The following is a 25,935-nucleotide window of genomic DNA, read 5'->3' on the forward strand; positions in this document are numbered from 1 at the left end:
GTGACCATGCTTATAAACGCTGCAATGTCTGGTTGTTTTGTAAATCCTGCTTGAAATAACATGCACACAGTTTATACTGCACAAACACAAAAGTGCTGTTTTTATAAATTATGCTGGTAAGATAGTATAGCACAACTGTTTCCTGAGATACCAAGACAAATGCAGTGATTTTTGTTGATAAACTATCGTCTTGCATTGTGATCCTTGAAAGAAATTTAAAACACAGCAGGGCAAGGATAAAATATCTAGATCTATAGTGGATATATGGCCATGGAAAACTTAACCAATGCTTGTGTGCGCTCATAAAAACCACTAAGGATCTGATTCTAGTACTGAGTACAAGAAAGAGCTTCATTGGTTGCTCTGTTGATTCACAAAATGCAAAAATTGAGTTTTAGATGCAGCCTTAAAGCTGGTGCTGCCAGTTTATGTTTCCATAAAAAGCCATTGGAAACAGCTGTTATCTGTCTGATCATTTACATTTTTCATGTATTTTTCAATCATCTATTTTACTTCTAAACGTTTATATTTATATAGTCTGCAATGCTGTGGAAAAGGTAGTCACCACTTCCAGATTTTTTCTGCTTTATATTTTTTTTTACTTTAAATACTTCATATACCACATATACCACTGTCTGATTGGATATATATCCAATCAGACAAGTTTAATACAAATAGATACAAAAAACAGTTTTTGTATCCAAAAAATGACAAAAAACACTGTGGTCCTATATGAAGATGTATTTGTCACCATTACTGAGTCAAGAATAAATGGGTTTTATTCACTTTTTTTTTTATTTGTTTTTTGTTTAGTTTCGCTGACCAAAACGAGGCTTGATCACTGCCAGATGGTAGAATAAAAACCCCATCTAAAAATAACCTCTTTGGCAGCATAAAGCAGGCTGTATGATTTTTTTTTTTTTAAAAGCACATCACACCCCATTCTAACGAAATTAAAATACAAAAGAGAAACATAGCCGCTGACATCAATCCGTGACTTCAATAATTGAAATTCTTTCTCCAGCTTGAACTATTTGTCTTACATGCAAAGCTCTTGTCAGAAAATTCACACTGCACATCACCTTGAACACACCGTGAAACACGGTGGTGGCTGCGTCATGCAAAGTTGAACCTACAATAAATCACCATCCAGCAGGTGAATAAAGACCTGAGTAGGAAAGATGGTTGCAGCAGATTTGCTTTTATGTATGGGCTTGTGTTTTTTTGTTTGTTTTTGTTTCTTGCATCACATGTAGGTAAAAGTGAACATAGTGGGTGACGTTGTGGACCAGGGTTCCACTGACCTGGGCCCTGACCACTTTGGATTCGCTCCTCATGCTGCCATTTACTCGATGCGCCCCGACGTGAAATGCATCATCCATATACACACCTCAGCTACGGCTGCTGTAAGTATGACCCGGTCATATTTTAATTGAGTTTTTCTTTTTTGTTTTGTTTAACTCTACATAAAAGTTGCTGCTTTACAGCTGAAAAACATGATCAAGTGAAAAGCAGCCTCTCGCATGCCTGGTTGGCTCAGGTACAGAGCCCCTGTAATGTATTTTTACCATCTCTTTTGAAGCCTCACCGTAAAACGCAGAGCACACTGCAAGCATCGCTATAAAACTGCGTCTTTATTTGTGCCCAAGAGCAAAAAAAGAAAAGAAAAGAAAAAAAATCAGTGCTTCTGTTGAAGACGCTGGCGCATCACAGTCTCGCTTGTTTTCATCCCACGCTAACAGGTGTCCTCGATGAAATGTGGAATCCTGCCCATTTCCCAGGAGGCTTTGCTGCTGGGAGACGTGAGCTGCTTCGGTTACCATGGCTGCCTGGATAATAAAGAGGAGAAGGTGGAGTTTCAGAAAGCGCTGGGCCCGACTGCCAAGGTACCGCGAAACTGAAGCACCTCATTAACAGCTTGCTCGCATTAACATGAGGCAGGCTTATTATATCATAATGTTTCACACACAAGGGAGTCTATGAATGTTTTGTTGAACCGGTTTAATCATGGCTGTACGTGCCACTAGGCACGGCTTAATTATTAGAGTCTATGCATAGTTTCTAAAAAGATACAGCCTCAAAACTTTTTCAGAGATGTTCCACTATAAATTTCTGTTTTGAAAGACTACATCTGTTGCTGCACACAGATGGTTATTGGACCGAAAGAGGGCTATAGCAACAAATTTGAATGTTAAAAAATATGTGCCAAAAACACATGGAGTCATGGTATAAAAACTAAAGAGGGTACTTCTAAAATGTAGCAAATATGAATATTGCCGGTATATTGACCTAAAACATGTACAGTTTTGTTTTGATGTTTACTGGTTAGAAAAAACATAATATGTTACATTGTGAACCATTGTGTGTGGGAACTATGCACAACATCTTAGTTGTGCCAAACACACCATTAGAGATTTAAAGTAATTAAGAGGAGAACACAACTAATTTTGAAACATGATGAAATATAAAAGTTTGCTCTCATAGTTTGCTCCCATTGCATGTTACACATTTCAGATTCCACACCCATGTCATTAAACCATTTAGTGTTATTTTATTTCTCTTTGTGTTTTAAGTATTTTTCATGAATTATGGAATGAAATGTTCAGTTAACGTCATGCATATTATTTTATGAAAACTTTATACGGTTGGTATTTACCCTTCCAGTGTTTGTAGTTGCTGCCAACCCCTAAAACAACGACCTTGCAGATTTCGCTGCCAGTGCATAAGGCTTCCCACCCTCTGAAGGCACGATATGCATCTGCAAAAGCAGTCAATAGAAACTGAGCAGTTTTACTAAAACTTCAAAGCCGAGAACAGAGCTCAATTTTTGTTTTCTTTCGGAACACATAGATTTATGTTAGCCCGGGCAGAATATGGAGCAATTTTGTTCACCAGCTTCAAATAATCAAAGCTTATCCAGTTTTTTGTTTTGTTTTGTTTTTTTAGAACTCAAACAGAAAAACAGAAACTAGTGCGAGATCTATGAAGTAGCTGGATCACGTACCATGATCCCATGATGTGTTTTTCAGGTGATGCTTCTGAGGAACCATGGGCTGCTCGCCTTGGGAGAAACAGTGGAAGAGGCTTTTCATTACGTGTACCATTCACAGCAAGCCTGTGAAATCCAGGTACGCAAATGATGCTCTTCATCGGTTACCCTCTGCTGCACCGTCGGGCTCATTTCAGCCCAAGTGTGTCCCTGTACTCACACTCGCCACTGTCTAAGGTAGCCGAGTTATTGTTCATCATACGTTGATTAATGAGTCAGACGGATGAGATAAAGCCAGCGCCTAAAATAGACACGCAGCAGATGATGTCTGGCATGCAGGATTTCCAAGCAAATCTAAGTCAAATATGAACTGGGTGAGGCTTTTCTTGGGTTGGATTGTTTTGTTTTTTTGTTGTTCTGGTCACAAATTTGCAGTGAGAGCTCCTACACAGTCTAGGAAGTCTGAAAATGTGCAGAATTAGACCTTTGTATTCTCCAGATATGGATAGGTATAGAGAAAGAAAAGAAGAGGATGGACAAATATGTAGCATTTGTGGAATTTATTCCTTTTCCTTTTTCTTAACTCTCTTCATCTCTTTGTTTTCTTCCTTATTTCCTCCGTTCATTACTTCTGACCTCAGTTCCATCTTTTCTTGCTTTCTTCTGTGCTTCGTACCTAAATTTCTTTTTTCTGGTCTTACTTCCTGGCTTCTTTTCCTTTTGTCTAGCCTTTCTTATGCTGTGCCTTACGTCCGTCTGTCCCTCTTTTTCTTTCTTGTGTCCTTCCTTTCTCCCTCCTGCCCTTTTGTTCCTACGTTTCCCACTCCTATTGTCTTTCTCTGACCTTCTTTTGTCATGTAAAATTTCTTTTTGCCTGTTCTTTCTTCTTGATGTTTGTTCTTTTTTGTTTCATTGCAAAGAAATGTCCCTTCTGCCTCTCCTTTAATTCCTTCTTACTTCTTACTCCTTCCTTGTGTCATACTTTTCTTCCCTACATGTGTTCTTCCTTCCCTCCATTATATAGTATAATAGTATCTCTGAGTTGCTTTTGAATATTTTTGAAGTGCGTTTTATTGTACCCATGAGGGAAATTATAACTTCACGCAGTGATAATTTAGCTTTTACCACTCTGCAAACAAAGAACTAGCAAAATGAAATCCCATGTCTGACGGCTTCGTTTAGGTGAATTCTCTGAGGTGTTCAGGCACCATGGACGACCTTGTCCTGCTGGACAGGGACAAGTTTAAGCCCCGCACCCAGGGAGTGGCTGCCGCCGGGGTCGTCATTGACAACGAGGTCAAGTGGAAGGTGGGCGAGGCCGAGTTCGAGTCCCTAATGAGGATGCTGGACAACCTGGTGAGTGAACCCTCACCTCACCTTCCCAAAGGAAGTGACTGATTAGAGAACACAATGAAAAGACTACATGTGTTTGTTAATGTAATATTTTGCGTAAATTAATCATATTGTTATGTGATTGTACTCCCGTTCCCCTCATGGAGCGTGTTTGTATTTTTAAGTTGCTGAGTCCGATGAACCATTTCCAGGGTGTGTTTTTTTTTTTTTTTTCTTTTACCTCTCTAAGGATTTCTGTGGGCTGATTGCAGCCGCTGTCTTTGCACCGGCTCTGATAATAAAAAGCATCCGACTCGCTCTGTGGACAGACGAGATGTCAGGCTGTAAGTCTGAGTGGACTTCTCGCAAACAGCTGCTGCAGCTGTGTTAACTCTGTGGAGTCATTACCCGCCCGTCCACTCGATCACAGCTTTTCAGACGGGAACGAACGCTGTGGGCAGCTAAGAGAACCACAGACCGCTTATTGGAACAGCTGTATTTCAGCTAGTTTATATTTGGCATTTCTTCAAAGGCTTTTAAGGGCTACCGCGTGAAAATACAAGTTCATTAAGCCTAAATGGTGGTCTGACCTTTTAAACCAGAAGGGGAAGTGGGCTAGTTGTGTGAGGAATGAATCATAAGCAATAGACCCTTGCAGAAAGAATAACAAATTAGGTTGAGTGCATTAGTTTTCTGAACTAAGAAAAGAAACTGAGACGGGTCAGAATTTCAGATGGGATTTATGATGTCTGGTTTTTAAAAACCAAATATTAAGAAGTACGAAGAACAGCGTTGAAGCCGTCAACTGCTATCCATAATTATTGTCACGGATAACACCCTTTAGTGTTCTTATGTTAGCGATTAGCGTGGTTAGCATTAGCAGTCCTGTAGACAGAATGTAGATTGTTACTTTAAATGTGATATTTGTAAAATGCTGGCAACATTTCCAAATCTTGCCATTACAGACAGAAGTGAAATTCTCATTTTATTCCATTTAGCCTTCCTGTTATCTGCTATCTTTATTGCTCTCTCATAACCCGAATGAACACACTAAGGATGGGCAATTGTCATTACATTTATAATTATTAAAAGATACATTTATCTTGATACAAATCAGAACTCATTGTGAGCTCAGTAATCTCTGATGATGCTTGCAAACCCCAGAAATGGACGCTTTGATTGGAATTGTTTCTTTTTCCTTTTTTCAGAACAACTTCTTTCACTGTTTGACTGTTTCAGTTACATCTACGAAAATTGGTATTTTGTAATGCCCTTTTTATAATAATCAATAATCAAGATTTTGATTAGTATTACAGCAGGCAAACGTTTTTATAATGGTTGACCAGCTTTTTTCCTGTTTCCTGTGGTATTTTACTGACAACTTCTACAATAAAGAATGCCACATCATGTTTAAAAACTCCTTTGCTGTCACGTTTGTATTGACATTGACATTGTCATGATTATTATAATTTCATATGTATAGTTGGAATGTTTGAACGTTTCTGCTCGTCTGAAAATTATCTGATTCTCAAGTCAAGATCTTGCTGCATCTCTAAATGAAGCAGATTTGAGGAATCCCTCAGATTGTGAATGGAATATACCATTAAATAATAATTCATTTTTTATGCGTCTTCAGTCCTTGCATGTTAGTGAGGACGTGCTGGTTAAAACTGTGCTTCAGGCTCCATCCGGCTTGTTCTGTTGCATTAAAGGGCCAATGTGGAAAAATGGCAGATACACACACACATTTATACATATATACATACATATATGTATATATATCTGTGGGGATGGTGCACAAGCAACCTCAATCTAAACATTTTAATTAATACTCCGCTTTTGATGTGTTAACAAACTGAAAAAAGGTTTGATCTTCTCATTCATGGACTTTGCAAATCCATAAAAACAGTTTGTTTATGTTTTGGTCTGTTTAAATATTTAAAAGCTAAATGGAAACGACTGTTTTGGGGCCTGTGGATTGTTTGCGTTTTAAATGTTTTTGAGTGCAGCTCTCATGCCCGGCTAATGTAAATTGTTGCATTTAGTCATTTGTTTGTCCCTTCTGCACGCGACCTGACAGGGATACAGAACAGGCTACTCTTATCGGAACCCGATTGTCCGTGAGAAGCCCCGTTCCAAGAACGACGTGGAAATCCCCGCCACGGTGTCGGCGGTGCCGTCGGACGACAGTGACCCAGGTCTGCGCAGCCCCTTTAAGTTCATGGCACAGAAACAGCAGAGGGAGAGAACCAGGTGGCTCACCTCGCCTCACAGCTACCTGAAGGTCAACGTTCCCGAGCAGTCACCCAGCGGGGATGTCAGCCCCAGGACCAAAATCATGGTACACTGATTTTTAAAAGCTCCGCCCTTCACAAGATACTGAGTCGTTCACAGTTACGGCCTCTGCTTCTGGCTGCAGAAACAAACTCTGCTAAGTACATTTTCTTTTTATGTAAGCCTGCCCTCTTGTGGTTGGTTTGGAAGAAAGCATGCGTTAGATGCGGTTGTTACTTTAATTTCTCTAATGAATCTGCTTTGGGTTATTTTCAGTGGATGAAATCATCACAGCCAGGCAACAGCGTGGGGACCCCGATAAAAATCGAGGACCCTAACCAGTTTGTCCCACTGAACACAAATCCCACAGAGGTGTTGGATAAGAGGAACCGGGTCAGTTTTTGCTGCGCAACAAAATTTCTGTCTCGGTTTCAGGATATCACTTTCAAAATAACAACCAGACATGTTATTTAAACAATTACTGATCGTCAGTATCAGGTAATCTGACTACAAAACACAACATGTCGTTATTTTCACTGTTTAGTGTAACCAGTAAGAAAACAACCAGTTAAAAAATGTTTAAGCTTTTTTTACAAATAGTTGGGCTACCAGCTAATTAAGGGAGGGGTGGGCTCTTTATTTTTTATTTAAACATTTTTTTTTTACTTAAATTATAAACACAATGAAACATTTTAATACTAGCAAATAAAAAAACCCAACTGTAAATTTGTATTTTAACACTAATATGAATGAATATATGTGACTATTTACTTTTATAAGAATAAGTGATAATTTAAAAAATCTATATACATTTTTATGTGAACACAGGAAGTAAAAAAAAATAAAATAAAAGATGCATCTTAACACATTGAAAAGAATATGCAAACATAAAAAAAATCTATATGCAGTACGTTCGTTTTCCTTTGACGTTCTGATATAATTGCTGTTCTGAACAGTGAACTATTCATATAAAACAGATTAGCTCAAACTAACACATAATCCACTTGGTCGATTTTCAGGCAGAATAATTCATCAGTCTCTAATCCTGATTTTGGCAGACCAGGTTTTTCAGCTAAATCAACAAACTGCCTCGTTAGAGTAGCATTGGAAAGCCAAACAATGACTTGAGACTCGTAATGGTTCTCTGAGACGTCTCTATCCCAAATAAAACGAGAGAGAAAAAGAGAAATGTCAGCTGATTCTATCTCTGGGAAAAGGGAGGTTTGGTTACAGAATCTCATTTCTTGAGTGAATAGAGTCCGGAGATCTTTTTACTTTGAACTTCACAAGAAGTAACTAACACAAATTCGCTCAGTATGACCACATTGCTTCATAGTGACCAGAATACATTTTGGTGCCTATAGCACTTAGAAAGTAATTCAAAATATCCTTTGTTTTGTATTATTATACTAACTGGGTATCCTACATTTGCTCCATAGTTTGTGAGCTGAATAAAACGTGAATATTAACAGATATTTCTCTCGACTTTTAAATATTACAAACATCTGTATGACATAAAACATATTTATCCCAAGTATCCAAAAGGATCTATGTTGAGTTGATGAATCCACTTAGTAAACAGCTTTATGTTCCTTGTTTTTACCAGTGTTGTATTGTTCTAAAATCCTGTCAAAATGTTTGTATATGCATTTTTTTTTTTAAATGTGTTTTCTCAGATAAAGGAACAACACAGGGGTGATCAGATGACTCCAGGACCAAAATCTCAATTACTGGCAGGCATTGTAGTGGACACCAAACCTGGACCAGTGAGTATACGCTTATGTGATGTTAAGAGTTCAGTACCTGTAACTGCAGTTTGCCAGCTTTTGTCCTTTCCTTATGCATGTTGAACATAGCTTCATGGAAACGTAGTTCTACGTAAAGGAGTCCTCTTAAGGAGAACCTTAAATTAAGATAAGCGTTTAAACCTCAACATTAATCTAAACCTGGCCTAAAGTATTCTGCACTGACAGTAGCATTTTGTCTCCTGCTATTTTAACTGGTACTGCACCATGTTGACCAATAGAAGCTGTAAACTATCATGTGTACAATTTTATGAAATCCAAACAATTAAGAACTGCAAATACATTGTTCACCACAGCAGATTTCACTGCATTGGATTTTGATGTCTGCTCGGTGAGAAATGTGCAACTTTTAACGAAATACGTACCAGTAGCACAAATATATATCTTAAATGCTCTTTCCAAACAGTGTCTGAAACACGGCGGCTTAAAACAAAAATACAGCAGCTTACCAGGAAACATCACAGATTATTCTCTTCATATTCCTCCTTCACGAAACCACTGGAATCGTCGTCTTCTGTGTCGGATTTGAACGGCCTCTCCCACACATCCTCAACCTCGCGTTCGATTTCGCTTCCATCTTGAGGCAAATTCACTTTTCGCTTGTGCTGTCGTCTTTATCACGCCTTTGTCGGTCCAGCCTTTTGAAACCCGTTGGTGAAAAGTCGCATATTAACTGCATCACAGCTGTCCACAGGATGCGGGGGGGGGAAAAGTAGCAGCTTATAAGTCTAGAAATTACAGTGATAAAATTTGACTTCTCTTTCCTCCAGGCTTTCATCATTGAAGATGAGGAGCTGACCCGGACTCTTCCTCCCAACCCCTTCAATGATCTCACCGAGAAGGAGCTGGAAGAATATAAGAGCCTGGTGGAAAGAAAGCAGCAAGGGGAAGAAGGTATTATTGTTGTTGTTGTTATTATTATTATTACTGTTATTATTAGTAGTAGTATCAGCAGAAGTAGTAGTATTGTCATTACAGTGATCAGATTGTGTCTCCCATGGCAGAGCAAAAGGGAACAGTGTCTGATTTTCAGATCTTTCTGACGGTAGATAAGATTGCTTTCATTTGTAAATATCGCCCGATCCTCAATCACCCAAAATGTAAGAAATCGGGGCTGATTGGTTCACCGCCGCTCCCTCCAATAAAACACAAGTGTCACTGGAGGGTGCCTCTGTCTCTGTAATGAAACAATTTTCATTGGGTTCATGTAATATAACCTTTTTTTTCTTAGGAACTAAATTATGACTTTCCATTAGCCGTAAGCGCCAACTATCAAAATGAGCAGAAACCAAACCCAGTTTGCTATGTAGCAAATCTACATAACAAACTGAATCGCTAAATACATTATTTTTTTAATTAATATTGTAATATATTGAGATGATATTATAATACGTGGAGATGCACCTGCACACAGCAGCTTATTAGATTGTCTTCCAGGCAGTTCATTAGTCCACCCCAGAGTGGGATCATTTCTGCCGGGGGAAACTTTAAGGCAAGATGAGCAGGAAGCCTTGAAGTTTCCTGCAAACAAGCGTTGGGACACACAGCTGTCAGCCCTGTGCTTGGCGCTGTTCAGTCGGCTCACAGGACGATGAGGGACGAGCAGCAAAGACTTCAATCTTGTCAAACCCTTCATGTCTCGGTTGTTACTGCAGGCGGGAATGAAATGTGCGTGCAGGAGAGGAATGTGTTTACGACTGTGCAGCAGAGTGTCACCTTTATTTCCCTTAATAACGTGTCATTTCTGAAACACGTCAACTTTAGCAGATCTGTGCAGCTTGTTTAATAATTTTGGTTTGTGTTACTTTGGTTTGTGCGTTGCGACGCTGACAGCGTCTGAGCAGCTATCAGACGAAGGAGAGGCTGCCACGTTGGATGGTTAACCGCCCTTTTATGATTTCATGTCTTTTGTAGAGGATGAAGATGCAACTGATGCTGATGAGATGACCACATTCGATGGCTCCACTATCTCCCTGTCACTTTCTCCGATAATGACACCAGCGAAACAAGGTAACCGGAAAATCAGCTGTCTCACAAAATGATTCATGCTCCTTGGATATTTTCACACGTCAACATAGTAGGATCGTATGTGATTGAAAGTAGAACGTAGCTGTGAAGTAAAATGGAAAAAGTCCTAATAAGTACAAATCAGAAACATCCCCCCGCTTACTCTGACCCCACCATATAAAATGTATAATCAATCTGTCTGTCGATCTAATTTTACTTTAAAATATGATCAAATCCAAGGAGCAGGAATGCTTTTGTAAATCACAGTATAGCAAATTGATGGTTTAGCTCGTGATTAAATGAGGCGCTTTCTGCAGCTCGTCTCCGACTCTGTCTTATGTGTCAACAGATTCAATACCCAACGGTAAGGACCACTTGTCTGAGCTGGAGGAGGATCTGAGCATCGAGGTATCCAAGCTGAGCGTGAGCACTTCAGAAACAGTGGAAATCTCCATAACAACGAGGGAGAAGACGGGGGAGGCCCAGACCCCAGAGAGCCAGAGCAAGTCCCCCAAGAAAAAGAAAAACAAGTTCCGCACTCCCTCATTCCTAAAAAAGAGTAAGAAAAAGAAGGAGGAGAAGGGAAAGACGGAAGCTTGAGTTTTTTTTTTTTTTTTTTTTTACATGAGGGGGGGAAAGCGTGAAATGAAAGCCTTATTTTCGTTGTGTTGAAGGGAAGTGAAATAAGAGAAATGGTCTGATAGGAGAGCCTTCTGTGTGTTTCCCCTTATTCACAGCTATCTTTCCAAGTTCTTTCAATATATTTTTTTTTTATTAATTTGTGACTGACCACTGAGAGCTTCAAATGAATCGTAAATCAGATCACGAGCGAATGCAAAACGGCATTCCTATACTTCTTACCCATGTTTATAATGGGCTGTCATCTGTATCATAAAGTGTAGTTCATACAATGAAACATCAAGTTGGAATCCCTTAAACTGTCGTGTGTTTCTTATTATTGCACAAATTGTTGAATGTATTCGGCAATCTAGGATTTTCTAAAAACACGTTTAGCTAACAGTGACAGAAGTAGTTTTAAAAGTTTTAACGTTCTAACGATGTTTAGCTTTAGAAACAGTATGATTTGTATTTGATCTTTGAATCTAATCGTAGTTATATTTACATGTAATAATATACGTGGGTTTATATGACATGTATAACAGTATAGTGTTTGGTAGTAAATGATTTGATGGCCTTTATTTACTCACACACTAAAACATGCTGTGATGAATCGGACGGTATCAATCCATGTCGTTTTCTACACGTGTTCACATGTTTGCTGCTTTTACGGTATTCGTGATGAGGAATCGAACTGTGACTAATAGAGGAAGCTGATTAAGTGACTGTTTATGACTTTGACTTTTACTAATAGCTACTTTTTTATATATTATGGGATGGCAGTTATGTAAGTGCCAAGTGTGGATTGCAGCAAGTGGATTGGAGGACTTGGTTTTGTTTGTTAAACTTGTCAAAATGAAGGTATCGGGCTGTAAAGCTTTTCTTCTTGCTCACTGTTGGAGTTTTTCATGAAGTACAATGGAGGATTGTATATTTTTAACCCAGTCAATAATGTGAATGATGAGTTTGAACCCAAAGGGAGTGAACTTTTTTTTGTAAATAGTTTTGTTTTTGTGCAGTTCCTTTGTTATGCTAAGCCAAATGGAAACGACTCTTTAAAAACGTGACAGAACAATCTAATATCAATATTTTAACACTCCCTATATCACAATGTAGTTTTACTTACTTTGATTAAGCTCCATATTTTATTTTATTTTTTTTGCGTTTACATTTGTATTGCTAGTGTGTGCTTGTGTTTCCCCTTTTGTTTACATTGCTCTTTGTATTGCCTTATTTCAGTGTTGGCCTTTTTAATACTGCCTTCTAGCTGAATAAAACATTTCTTCCTTAAGTTGTTCTCACTTCTCGTCCTTTTCTAATAAGATATGCAACTCATTTTTAAAATCCAAAATCCACTGACATGCAGAAAAGAAAAAGATGCAATTTGATTTAGTTTTTTTTTTTTTTTTTTTTTGGCTAGACAAAATTACACTTCCCATTTAAAATAAAGCTTTTCTCAACAGTCCCCCCCTTCTTAAAATGCACTAAACTCTCCCCCCCAACCATCAGAAAACAACGCATTCATTCCGTCTGGTGATAATTGCCCATGTGAAGCTGCATAATCAGCCTTCAGCCATGATATGAATGAGCGTTGTCATGGTAAAACCCTGAGTGTGGGGGCTGTGAAGACAAAAGAGGGGATTTGGTGTCTCCAACAGGTGTTCGTGGTGGGGGAAGTGACAGGATCTGCACCTTCACGACCCCCTTAAACCACACACACACGCACACACCTCCATAAAACACATGGAGAGGAAGATTAGTTTTGTTTTTTTCTGTTAATTAAGGCTGTAAATGCATCTTTCCATTTATTAGATTTTTACCATTTTTGTGCTTGACCACCATCAGACTCCATATTTGCTAAATGAGCGTGTGGATAACAAAGCTCAGTTTAGTTTCTGCCCTGTCTGCAGCAGGCTGCAGAGGGTAAAGAGCAGGTGACAAATGTCTGACCTGTAGCAGCGTTGAGCTCTGACCTCTGGACAAAGGGTCTCTATTGTCGAGAAACAACTATAGAATCAACAGACCACCAGTATGCTATGAACCTTTTACATTTTTTCACATTGAACTACAAATCTTTATGTATTTCGTTGGAATATTATTTGATGGACCAACACAGAGAAAATGATACTTTTACAAACATTTTTGAACAAAACAGTACTTGGAGAGCATTTGTAATAACTTGACATGAATAAAGCTGTTTTATGAAGATCTTGAGATTTGAAAGAGAAAATTAATTAAAGCATCATTGAGACCAAGAACTAAAGTTAAAGAAGACAACAGTTTCCCACATGTTGAGCACCTCAAAATCCCGTGTTCAATCAGTAGCCCAGAAATCATAAAGAGTATGGCATAAATGGAAAGTTACCAAGACGGATCATTCATGAGAGAAGCAGCCAACATGACCACAGTTACTCTGGAAGAGTAGCAGAGATCCATAAGGTAAGACGATCTGGTGGGGGGAAAAAAAGCCACAATGCGTCTCATTTGTAGTTTTCCACAAGTCGAATAGTAAACATGTTGAAGATGACAGATCAAATCAAGATCTGACGTTTTGGCCCAACATGCAAAACACCTTTCCCTCAACACGCTACGCCTCAGTATGGACAGGGAAGCTGTTCACAACTGATGTGAAGATGGCAATCCTTGAAGAAAACCTTATTTTTTTTCCCTTTTTTTTTTTTTGCTGTTACTTTATATTCTCAAAGCACCCTTAACTCCTGTAATGGTGGCAAGAACATAGCAAAGTTGTGAAAAGTGTATTTAACATCTCAATGAGCACAACTCATCCTTTGTCCCATCCTAGGTAGGGACGACAACCATTAAAGTTATAGCATGAGCCACAGTGGAATGGGTTAAAACGGAGCTACACACGTAACTCAGTTTATCTGAGACCAGATAAATAGATATCTAGATAGCTAGATAGATAAAGTGTTTTTCAGTTTAAAAAATAAGCAGCACCGTGTGTCTTTGCCTCTGCTATGATGACAGGAGAGCCACTGGTGTAATCCTCAGGCTTTTCAGATTACTCCAGTTGGGGTCACATTCTACACCAACCTACCGCGGGTCAGCTTTCCACTCCCTGCTATCACTCAGCCAGTCGGCACACAAGCCTCACAGCACAGATGAAGCTTTTTTTTTTTTTCTGGTGAAACACTTTTAGGTTCCCTCCCCCACTGATCTCTCAGTGCAAATCTGTCCTTTTTGAGCACACTGGTTCAGAGAGCTATTGGAGCAGAGGGTGATGTCTGAGTTGCACACATCAGAGCTGCTGCAGCAGTGAAAAACTCGGTAAAGTGGAGTTTTTAAACGTGCAAACCGGCAGAAATGCAGATGAGCATCTTTGCCTTTATTGACCAGATTATGAGGTATCAGGGCTCCAGGCCTCACCAGGCGGCTGATATAAGCTCCATGGGAGGGTGAACTCTCTTTCACTCGGTCGTCCGTTACAGGCCTGGCCACATCTGCAGCAGGCGAGCCATCTGCACCTATTGTCTCAGAGCCACAACACGGCGGCGCACGCATGGCTGGCCTCGTAAAGGCAAGCGAGCTCCTTTCCCCTCTGTTCTCTGCCATCTCTTGTAGCGAAGGGGGAACATGACTTCTTCGTCTGACAAAAGCAGCAAACAGCAAACAGACGTCAAACTGAAAAGAGCTTTTGTTTCAAGGTTAGCTTTATGAAACAGGAGATAACATTAAACATCAGTGAGGTCATTGTCACCACCAGACACATGGAGATGACAGAAAGGATGGGTTGTGCTCATTGATATATTAAATATACTTTCACAACTTTGCTATGTTCTTTCCACTGTAATGGGAGTTTGTAGTGTTTTGAGGACATTAAGTGAAGCGAAAAATATTAGCACAGGTACATCTTTAAAAATGTGAAAACAGTGAAAAAGCTTAGCGTATTTTGTCACTTCAGAAAGTGGAACTCATGTAGTATTTATATTAATCACACAGTTACCTGTTTCAAGCTTACAGATAATAAAAACCCTAAATTCAGTGTCTCAGAAATTTTAACCTCACACAAAGCCAATTAAAAAATAAACATTTTCAATGTACAAATGTTACGTAATTGCCATAATTCTCTCTGACTACAAAGATGTCCAGAAGACAATCACATACATCGTCCACAATGAGAGTAAGATACAAAACGTCACTGCTAATGAAGCTGGATGTTCACAGAGTGAGGTATCCAAGCATATTAATAGGAAGTTGAGTGTAAAGGGAAAACAAAATATGATAGGGAAAAGTGCAACCAGGAGAACCGCAGCCATGTGACAATTGTCCAGCAAAATCCATACCAGAATGCTGAGAAGCCTAATAAGTACGGTTGGGGCCACTCAGCATAGACCAATCCACATGTGGGACACAAATGTCACAGAGTTCATATCAAGCCAGGCCTGAACCTCAAACCATCACCAACTGCGACGTTCTGGGATGCCATGTTGTCTGGTGACGTTGATCCACTGTGTTTCATGAAAGCCACGGTCATAGCTCATAGCCATCAGTCAGGAAATTCTACAGCACTTCATGCTTCATTCTGCTGATAACTTTAATGGAGATGCTGATTTCATTTTCCAGCTGGACTTGGTGTCTCTCCCACACTGCCAGTGCCAAAGATACCAAAAGCTAGCTCAGTGTTCCAGTTCTTGATTAGCCAGCATTAGCAAGCTCCTCTAACCAAACCCGCATGGTATGTTCTATGGCATTCTGTCAAGATTCAAGTTTTTTCAGCCTTGTAAAGAATAATAATCTGCTCTGAATGAATCAGAGGCTTCTGGTTTGAGTCTGAGAAAGCAGACTCAATGCAGACTCACTGCCTAAAAATCTCATTGATTTTTAGGCAATGAGAACACCTAGGAGTAAAAAATAAATTAAATGTAGCTACTAGGTCTTATGGGCGACATAGTTGCGTGGATGTTTTGCGAGGACTGTATTTCATACAAAGAATACATATAAAACCATGCCACTTTCAAGTGTTTCAATTTGTTGGGATTTTTAGCAAACAGCTAATAAGCCACTATTTTAAAATGGTGATGTCACAAACTTAGCCCTGAGCGTGATAAGCATAACACCAGTAAGTTTCAAGCGCTGTCCCAAGACTATGTAGGGCATAAGGCTGAATTTCATTTGGATGGTACACTTCTATCTGTGCCCTTTACAGAGAGACTGTGTTTGTTCGAAAATCACACAAGTGGATTGTGTTCCATTTGCAAGTTGGAAAATATCCCCGAGACTTGCAATTAATCACGGCAATGATTTTTAGCAATCATCAATAGGCATGTATTTGTCTCATTTTTGTGAAGTTAAATACTTAAGGGATTGAGCTGCACTATTTCCCACTGCTTTAATGAGATAACAATCATCAGAAGAGCTAATAAATAGTTTATACCTGCAGCTTTTACTGCACCTTCCACAGCAGCCGTACTGGATTCAATGTCAGCGCTGTTCCTGGACCTCCAACTCCACCAGTCAGAACTCCAACTTTAAGGGACCCTTCTTGTTTTATTCTGACTAGAAACTTGGAAAATCCAACTCAAAGACACAAAGAGAGCACACCACTGGAGATTGGTTCTATGCTTTGCAAGTCCTAAAGAAAAAGGCTAATACTTTTGTTTTTTATATTCTTATAAGCAGTTCTAGAAAGTTTGTGGCATGAGCAGAATTTTTCTTAAAATTAGTGATTATAAATGACTGTTAAAATATTAAAATATATTACATTATGTTGTAACTATGTATAAGTTGTGAGTAACTGGTGCATTAGCAAACCTGTCCTAGCTGAAACCAAGTGATCCTGTGGTTCTCAGCTGGACTAAGCAGTCACAGTGTTCACTAACACCAGCCGTGGTTACAGGCACTTTGCTTTACAAACTCCACAAACGAGCTCAGCAAAGTCAACAAAATGTTTGCTTTCTTTTTGCTCTTGTATAGAGCTTAGGGTATTTCTACAAACAATGGTATGCTCACAAGTACGTTGTTCACATGGAAAAATATAAGCAACCTACAATAAAAGGTACACTTTTATATGTATGCAACTTTTCTATGTAAACATCAGGTCAAAAAGAAACTTTTGAACTTTTGGACATATATTTGCTTGAACTTTCTTCAGGAAGTTATTGCTTAGGCACAAATTGGTCTTCCAAACAGACAATAACTATCACAAAACTACTCTGTATTTTTGAAATGTCTATCACAAAGCCCTGACCACTTATGGAGAATTTGTGAATTGAGGTGATAAAGTTGTGTGAACCTATTAACTTCACTCAGTTACATCGGTTCTGTCAAAATTCAAGCAAACTATAGAGAGAAGCTTGAGCAAGGACAGCCATAATAGTTCAGACAAGTTATGTAGTTTAAGGAAATTGGAACAACAGCAACAACAACAACAACAACAACAAAGTACATGTTTCAGGAATTTGAAGAAAGAAAATGTTTTGCTTATTGTTCTAATGTTTATCTACTAGAAACTAACTGACCAAAAATAGCAAAGGCTTTGTCTGGATTAATGTCAGACAAATAGCTACAGATCTTTTTCGCCACAAGGTATTTGAATACTGACTGCCATGGCTGCAGATGACATCCAAGTTGAACTCATACTGTGGCAACAAATTACTTAGAAATCAGTGTGCACAAAATAAAAAAAAATATGTATATTGTTGGTTTTTTTTTGTTTTGTTTTTTTCCGATGTAATAAAGTGGCTTTTCTACTAGCTCAAGCAGCCTTTATAGTCGCATTTGCCGTTCTCCTGCAGTATTGATAATGAGGATTTATTATGGAACAGTTGACAATGAATGCAATGTGCATGCGTTAGTGGGAGGGATTATCCACCAAGTAGGGCAAGTGGCTAAGGCTAAGGACTGCAATTCCATCCAGCCTAGTTCATTTCAGTCATCCGCTCTGAGCACACACACTCACACACATACGTGCACAGGACAAGGGGAGCACATTTCTGCGCAAGCTCTTCCCCACAATAGTAATAATAATAATAATAATAATAACAATAATAATAAAGAGCCTTCAGTGAAAGGAAGAGGGGGTAAAATGGTAAAGTACATTCGACAGCATAGCAGCGAGCTGGGAAGCGAAGAGGTCCTGTCGGAGTCTGACGCGTCCAAGGAGCAGCAGGAGAGATTCGGAGAGATGTCCGGCTGTTCTTTCAGCGACGCTTTCTACTCCAAATGTTCCGCAATGGACCAGATCGGGACTTTCATGCGGAACGTGCAAGTGCTGCTGGATGCGGCCAGTTACATTGAAAGCGCTGAGAAGAGCAACGGAAGTAAGTAAACAAACGGGACATTTAATGCGCCGAGCAGACAACAATAGAGAGCGAGGGCGACAAAAGACGCGCAGCGGACAGATGCACTGCTGGCCCGAGCGGCGGCTGCGACGTTTCACCTGCTGCTTCCTATTAAACCCGAGCTCTTTTGAGGCTGACATAATTCAAACGGGGCTCGTTTGCAGACGAGTTTGGAAATGCATTGAAGTAGGAAATTGGGAGAACAATCGGTTCATCGGAAGCAACGTCTTGCAGCCGCCTCTCGCTGCTGTTTAAGATGATTATTTTTTGCCACTATTAGATTATTTCTAGTTTTTGTTTGTTTGTTTTTTTTTTAAATTACGTGCACAATTTTAATGAGCCTTCCTTATGTGCACTTGAGTCCACATTATTATAGCCTATTTGCGGCTTCCCATTTCTACGCCTAGCATTTATATATATATTTTTTTATTTAACAGAACCTATCCCCGGTTTATGTCCTTTAAGTTTACACATTCACTGGGAATACGTCATGTTTACAGCCCTTCTATCGTAACCGAGACTCCGATTTGGATTTTATTTCCTCTTGGCTTTCCAAATAATCAGCCCTGCTGCCCTGGTCTCTGAAAGCTGCTGCTTCCTTGTATGTGTTGTTCACATGGTTTACGCATGGAACAAATTGCAAAGTTTCTATTGGTCGGAAGCCACGTCCCCAACCCCTGGTCCACAGCAGCTAACCAATGGCAGGCAGGTTTTATTTCTGACGTCTTATGTTACCGAGAATAGTGGTTCATGGGAACTGTAGGAAACAGGATCCCAAACCAACACTAATTCTACTGTCAAAGGGGAGTAGGATAATGACACAACATTATGGCGAGGGAACAATTTAACAAGCTTTTCCCGTTTATTCTGACCTTTTGTAAACTGATAGATATATCCTCAATGGCCACTTTATTAGGTACACCTTTGCTGGTATTGTTTTAATTGTTTCCAGCATATTTAGGTCCATACTGACATGATAGCATTCCAGAGTCACCACATCCAAAATGTGCCCAGCTGGTTTGAGATTTGGTGATTACACACACTGCTCAAAAAAATAAAGGGAACATTTCACTTTAATTTTGTGTGTGGCTCCAAATCCAGGCCTCCATTGGTTAATAAATTTGATTTCCAATGATGATTTGAGCATCAAGAAAGCATCCCAGCTGTCACCAATCGCCTGAAATCTAGATATAAGTCAGGATGGAATCATTCTTTTATGTTGCTTATGCCAGATCTTGATCTTGTGTGAGCCTGTGCAAACTGTCGCTTCAGTTCCCTGTTCGTAGCTGACAGCAGGTCTTCTAACAGACTCATGCGAAGAACAAATATGATTATCATTATCAAAATGCAACCAATATAGCAGCTCCATGTAGCTGCTTGAAGGTCTCCCGCACCAACAGGAAGAACACCGGAATTGTTAAGAAAGAGACGTTTGCAGATATAGCTGACCGTCAGCCATAGAAAGGGAGCTTTCTGTTTGACAACTTTCACTCTCCGCTTGACTGCGAGACACTACAGAAATTGTATTAAAACATAGGATATGTCATACTTCAAGACTTTAAACATAAACTATGCATTATGTCGCTTGATAATTTTCTCATAGCTGTATCTATATTTGCAAAATTAGATTTATCATCAAGAAACATACATATTTGGTTGATCTATGAAAGAAATGTCTTCGGCAACGGTTAGCAGATGTAGTTGGAAGTTACTGAAATTTAGCTTCATACAACCCCGTGTCAGTTCTGGCAACAGAGCATCAACATTTTCATTTGCTTGTTTGTTTGTTTCCATAATTCAGTTTTTTTTTGTTGTTGTTTGTTTTATTGCATGGACCTTTTTACAATTTAATATGTAAACTTCAGGTCATATTTGGTCACTTTTATCAAGTAAATTCACCCTTCTTTGTAGTTGTGGCAGATTCAATAAAATAAAAATATTAATTCTCTATTTCCATTTATTTTTTTTCCCCCTCTTATCAGAATGTGAGCATGGTTATGCTTCAGCATACCCTGAAGCACAGATTGCACATCAACAAAAACATCGCAAATTCAAGAACAGGAAAGTGGACAATATGCACAACAGGTAAGTTAACACGATTGACTTGCTGCAAGATCCCCAATACTCATCATGTCATATTATCTTTGTTAATGACTGAATTATAGCTTCAGTGTGTTGGGTTTGGTGTTTGCACACAGTACGCTTATGCTGCTGTGGATCTGGTTTCTCTATCAATTAAATAATTGACAGTAAATGTTTTAATGCTTTCAACAGATCAGCACATAATGAGCTGGAAAAGAACAGGTGAGTGAAGCAAGGTCCTCTCAATGCACGTTTTAACTTTCGAGACAGCCACACTACAAACAAATCTAAATCTGGTGCATGCTTAACACTTGTGCATGACAGCGAGTATAAAACTTGAGAGAAAGGAGGAATAAATCAAAAATAAGAAAAAAAGTCTATTCTTATCTGCAAGTTTCATAATGGGAGCTCCAGGTGCAAAAGCCCACAACGTTCCTTCCCTCAGCCACATTTGCATATCTTGGGCAAATGCTAAATACATCAGCCATATAATTTCAAAATAAGATGTGCTGCAGGACTGTAAATTAACTTATCGCCACAGCACCTTAAGGGAACTCTTATAAAGAAGAGCTTTGTCGTTTCCGTACCGGATATAGGCGTAGATTTTTGCAAGGCAAAATAGAGCACGGCCGCAGTGTAGCAACACTGTTCCTCGAGGACATGCAGACATTTCCCCAGTCAGCAAATGGGAAGCGTCCGTTTCCAGACAACAGGGTTCCTTCCTGAAAGATTTCCAGCTGCGAAAGCCGACTGCCGTTTGCTTTTGCTTCCCCCGTGATGAGGTTTCTGCTTTAAACGGGGAGCTAAGGAACGCCAGTCAACCTTTTATTCGAAACTTAAATCATCAGCCATATGCATGTGTAAGTGCAACCTTCAAACAAACAAAAAAAAAGAGAAACACCCTAAAGGAAGATTCAGAAGAGATTACTCTAATTTACAAAATGGAGGCCAATGCAGATATGACATCATGATTTGACCTACATTTTACTCCATTATATGCAGGCATACTGAGAGTCCTTTTGCCAGTTATTGTGCTCACTCAGACTGCAGAGGAGTCTCTGGATTGCACAGCAATAGATGACTTCAGCAACTTTGAGATCTCAACCCACATTTATGCCTTCATTTGAAACACGATTAATAACATTATAAAATAGCAATTTTTCAAAGCCCTTTTCTTTTGTTTGTTTGTTGTTTTTTTTAGCGGTCATGTTCAGTGCGGGGAATGCAATGTACTCGCTGTGCTAAGTCCCTGCAGAGAAATTACCTGAACAATGTCTCCTCCCACAGGCGAGCACATCTCCGCCTGTGTTTGGAGAGGTTGAAGTCACTCATCCCTCTGGGACCAGACTGCAGCCGGCACACCACACTGGGACTGCTCAACAAGGCCAAAGCACACATCAAGGTGTGGTAGTGTGAGAGCTGTGGGAGAGGGGACTGCTGAAGGCTTCCCCCTTTTTTTTATTGGCTTTTAGAAATACATCTCATGAGGGCGGCTTTGTTTTTGTTCAGGTTTCACCACAAAGTAGTCGCTGGGTTATATAGGTTTTAGAAAAACTTCAGAAACAGTGGAAAACACGTCGTTTCAGGTTATGAAACACATTTTAATGTTAGACAAGTGTAGCTAGGGTAAAGCATTTTGTCACTCGTTTCAAACTAACTGAAGCCTGTGTGAAAATCTAAATGCCCCTCAAAGTTTAACGATGTATTATAATGCATTGGCTGTGCCTAACCATGTTTTTAGGCAGCTGAGTTGTATTTCACTTGCCACACCCAGGCCTGATTACTGCCAGACTTCATGTGGAGTAAACATGAAGCCTAAAAGGCTTAAAAAGCCAAAACCCATTACCAATCTAAAAAAAAAAAAAAAAACAGACAAGAAGCTGGCACAAAACAAATAGAGAGAACACAAACAATATCTAGAGCACTACAAGTGTTCAGGATTAAACAAAAAGGAAGAGAGGAGAAAACTGGAGGAAAATGACATCATTGGGAAAGGTGCAGTTTGAAAACAGCTACTGACCAAAAATAACCCCAAGGTCTGTTTAACATTTGCCAGAAAACATCTTGATTGTCCTCAAACTCTATGGTACGTTTGCAGCTGTAGCACATTCACCCAATGTTCAGACGATGGATGATCCTTGAGATGTTTAAAGCTTGGGATATTGTTTTGTAATTTATATTGCTTTAAACTTTTCTCCAGCTTTCTTACTGACCCTAACTTGATTTTCATGATGCAGTTTGTCCACTAATATTTTCTGACACACAGATTGAGTCTATTTACTAACTGGGTGACTTTTAAGGCAATTTATTTTGGCGCTATCACGTGAAACATTTCTAATCGAACTAATTTGATTTTTGTAGCTCCAGCATTGACCTCTGGTATTAACACAGGTTAGCTTAGCGGACCACAGCGTCTAGGCGACACAAGACAGAGGAGCTAAATAAAACCAAAAAAAATTAAGCTTAAAAGCGTCCGCCACTTAGCACAGCAAATATAAGTCAAATCATTTTTGAAGTGGAGTAGAGGTTGGAGGGAAGCCATATAAAAAAATACTATCCTGGCGACGGCCTACAAGAGTTCAACACCTGGAGGTGCAATAAGTGAGAAAGCTGAAATGTTTGCCATTGACACTGGATTTGTACAATTAAAGTCCAGAAACCGAGGCTTTCTAAAAGTTACTGTAGTTTTATTTTTAGAGCGTGAGGCTGTGTATTTAAAGGGTGGAGCAGGTGCAGCTGGCAGAGGGCCATTAAGCCTGCGGGCATAAAAACAAAGCAAACCAAAATCAACAGCTGTTTTGCAGAGAGCAGTGATAAAAGCTCTTCTCCCTTGTATGAAGGCAATAACGTGAAAAGCTCTGTTAGCGTTAGATGTTTGACACGTCTTTAACTTTATACAAGTCTTTATTTAAACAGTAATATTGGTCTCTGCTGGGGTTTCCCCCCTCCCCCGCCCCCTTGATCATGTCCACATTTTGTCATGTTGAATTTATAAACTTCAAATGTAGCTTACTGGGACTATTGTGTTATAGACAAACACAAAGTAGAGCATATTGGTTGTAAGGGAAATGAAATGTGCCTCTCAAAGGCTTTTACAAAAAAAAAAGAAATATCTAAAATGTTAAAAATTATATATTTTTATTAATTTGTCGATGAATAAAAAATAAGAATGTCATAAAAATTTGTTTAAGTCACCATAAGACAGTTCCGATGATCCAGAAGTGATGCACACAAATTACAAGCACTTTCTTCACATTTCTTCAACGACAAGAGCTCTTTAATTAGGAATGAACATTCCTTTTTTTTTCTTCTTCTCTCTCTCTAAAGAAACTTGAAGAGGTAGACCGAAGGAGTCAGCACCAACTGGAGACCTTAGAAAGGGAGCAGAGGCACCTACAGAGGCAGCTGGCTCTGCTGCAGTCTCATGGAGAAAGAGAGAGGGTTCGCACAGACAGCCTTGGCTCCCGCATGGACTCGGACCGCTCGGAGTCTGACAGAGGTCAGTGTCGCAATGAAACCCTTTATTTACTCTTTTTTTTTTTCAATGGTTGATTACTTATCGATTGTGATTTTTTTTATTTTTTTCCTGGATGCAGAGGAAATCGAAGTGGACGTGGAAAGCACTGAGTTCTCCCATGGAGAAATGGACAGTGTTAGCACTAGTGGTGCAAGCGACCTGGACGACCACAGCAGCCGGCAGAGCTCGGCCAGTGACGAGGGCTACTCCACCTGCAGTCTGAAACTTGCCTTCTCTGCTTAAACAACCAGCCTATACCTACACTGAAGCTGCGATCTTTTTATGGCTTTCTCCGTTCAAAGTACCAGCCTAGAGCTCCGTTCTCCCTCGATCTTCTTCAAACGAACCAGCCTCCCCACATGAATAGTCAAATGTAACTCTTCCCAGAACCAGCCTTAACTTCAGTACACTCCCCTTCAAAATAATAATAATAATAATAATTTAAAAAAAAGCAGCAGCCATCTCTCTACCACATTATTACAATAATACAACTTTGGTAATGTACAACCGTTATCAAAACATCGTTCCCTTTACCTTTTGTAAGTTCAAGTGAACTATACTCGTTTTAAAAGTCGATCCCGTTGAGGACCGGTTATTTAACCAGTGTCAAACACTGAAGGAGGAACTCTGCTTTAAACAAGCTGATCTTTAAAAAAAAAAAAAAAAAAAAAAAAATCCCATTTTCACACACACACAACCAGCGAAGAGCTCACCATTGGAAACATCTGCGCCATATGCCTTGTAAGAAAAAAAAGAAAAAAAAAAAGCCCTTCGTTTCCCCCACTGGATAACACATCCAGACAGCACTTCTTGTTAACGTACAAGCCGGCAAGGGCTAAAATATAGCTTGCATTCCAAAATACGCTCCACAAGTCTGTTTTCTCACGCTTTAGGATCCACAAATCAATCCTTGATTTCATGTGGCATCCCTCTTCTTCAACAAAACAGTCCAATCAAGACACAGGTGGCACGTGGTCCACCTGTTACTCCTAATATATTTTGCATGATTCTATTTATTTTTGATATATTTAATTGTACTTTAGTTGTGCTTGAATGGCAAACCTTTCATCACTGTTTCATCACTGTTTTTAAATGTCTGCCAAACTGACTTAGTAGGAAGCCCCACAAGAAGCATTTGCTGTGCTATGAGTTTAACCCATTGCTCAGTGTTTAAATGCTTTCACACTGTGTGCAAATTCAATGAGTTTAGTCGGTAATAAGCTAATCTAGCACTTGTCCAAGCACAAAGCTCAAGCAATAATGTCTAGTTTGATCATGTGTGTAACGTTGGCTGGGTTTGACAATTTTTTTCTCCTCCTCCCCATCCGTCCAATTCCAAATACGAGGATATACACTTGCTTTTGGTAGTAGAATCAGCGACTAATAATCAGCAGTAAAATGATTGTAATTGACTTGAAACGCTATGGTGCATGTGTTCTTCTTGAATGTAGCCTTTCTAATATTGTAATGTATTTTGAATTGACAAGTCTCATAATATTAATAATAATGTTGGTAGCATGAACAGCAAGTGACAGAATATTGGTTTTGGTTTATACGTCAGTGTTTAATACTGTATCGTTTTTTGTTTGTTTTTTTGTACTGTAGCTGAGAAAGGAAAAATTGAATTTTTTGACATTTGAAGACTTTCCACTGAAATTCAGAATATATTTAATACTAAACTGCACAGCTGATTTGTTTCAACAATTGAAACCAAAAACAGATATTTCAATATGATCATTTATCTGCGTTCTTCTGAACAAAGTCCTAAGTAAATCACCACCAATTTGTGTCTTAACGTGGGGATTGTCCAACGCCTCGTCGTTGGAGATCGGTCCCCTACCCAGCACGTTTGGGGAAACTGCAAAAAAATAAAAAATAAAATAAAATAAATGCACTATTTAAAGAAAATGTCAATTATGTCGAGGCACAATGTTTTTTCTTATGCTTACCAAGCCGTCCAAGGTGACTTTTGTGCGAAATACGTGCTGCTGGTCCCCTGCTAACAATTTG

The 25,935-nt window shown here is 39.3% G+C and overlaps 2 protein-coding genes across 2 annotated transcripts; both read left to right on the forward strand.

Annotated features, from left to right (window-relative positions):
* Positions 1-110: 110 nt before the first annotated feature.
* Positions 111-12,316, forward strand: LOC103133634 (gamma-adducin-like). Its single transcript, XM_007545466.2, has 11 exons — positions 111-116; positions 1,257-1,406; positions 1,743-1,886; positions 3,030-3,128; positions 4,172-4,345; positions 6,402-6,662; positions 6,872-6,988; positions 8,272-8,361; positions 9,171-9,294; positions 10,315-10,410; positions 10,757-12,316. Exons 1-11 carry the CDS (start codon positions 111-113, stop codon positions 11,005-11,007), a joined length of 1,512 nt encoding a protein of 503 aa, XP_007545528.1. The 3' UTR covers positions 11,008-12,316.
* A 5,533-nt stretch (positions 12,317-17,849) lies between these two features.
* Positions 17,850-25,794, forward strand: LOC103133549 (max-interacting protein 1-like). The gene is made up of 6 exons (XM_007545325.2): positions 17,850-18,305; positions 20,309-20,411; positions 20,601-20,630; positions 21,696-21,810; positions 23,736-23,907; positions 24,005-25,794. Exons 1-6 carry the CDS (start codon positions 18,071-18,073, stop codon positions 24,166-24,168), a joined length of 819 nt encoding a protein of 272 aa, XP_007545387.1. The 5' UTR covers positions 17,850-18,070; the 3' UTR covers positions 24,169-25,794.
* The last annotated feature ends 141 nt before the right edge of the window (positions 25,795-25,935 follow it).

The sequence above is a fragment of the Poecilia formosa genome, unplaced genomic scaffold, assembly GCF_000485575.1.
Source record: "Poecilia formosa unplaced genomic scaffold, Poecilia_formosa-5.1.2 Scaffold12, whole genome shotgun sequence".
Taxonomy (NCBI): Eukaryota; Metazoa; Chordata; class Actinopteri; order Cyprinodontiformes; family Poeciliidae; genus Poecilia; species Poecilia formosa.

Bases quoted from the DNA above. Each gene is read 5' to 3' on its own strand.
- LOC103133549 (XM_007545325.2), top strand. From the start codon at position 18,071: ATGGTAAAGTACATTCGACAGCATAGCAGCGAGCTGGGAAGCGAAGAG. The intron at 18,306-20,308 runs GTAAGTAAACAA...CCCTCTTATCAG, and splicing joins CGCTGAGAAGAGCAACGGAA to AATGTGAGCATGGTTATGCT. The intron at 21,811-23,735 runs GTGTGGTAGTGT...CTCTCTCTAAAG, and splicing joins AGGCCAAAGCACACATCAAG to AAACTTGAAGAGGTAGACCG.
- LOC103133634 (XM_007545466.2), top strand. The intron at 1,407-1,742 runs GTAAGTATGACC...CCACGCTAACAG, and splicing joins ACACCTCAGCTACGGCTGCT to GTGTCCTCGATGAAATGTGG. The intron at 3,129-4,171 runs GTACGCAAATGA...GGCTTCGTTTAG, and splicing joins AGCAAGCCTGTGAAATCCAG to GTGAATTCTCTGAGGTGTTC.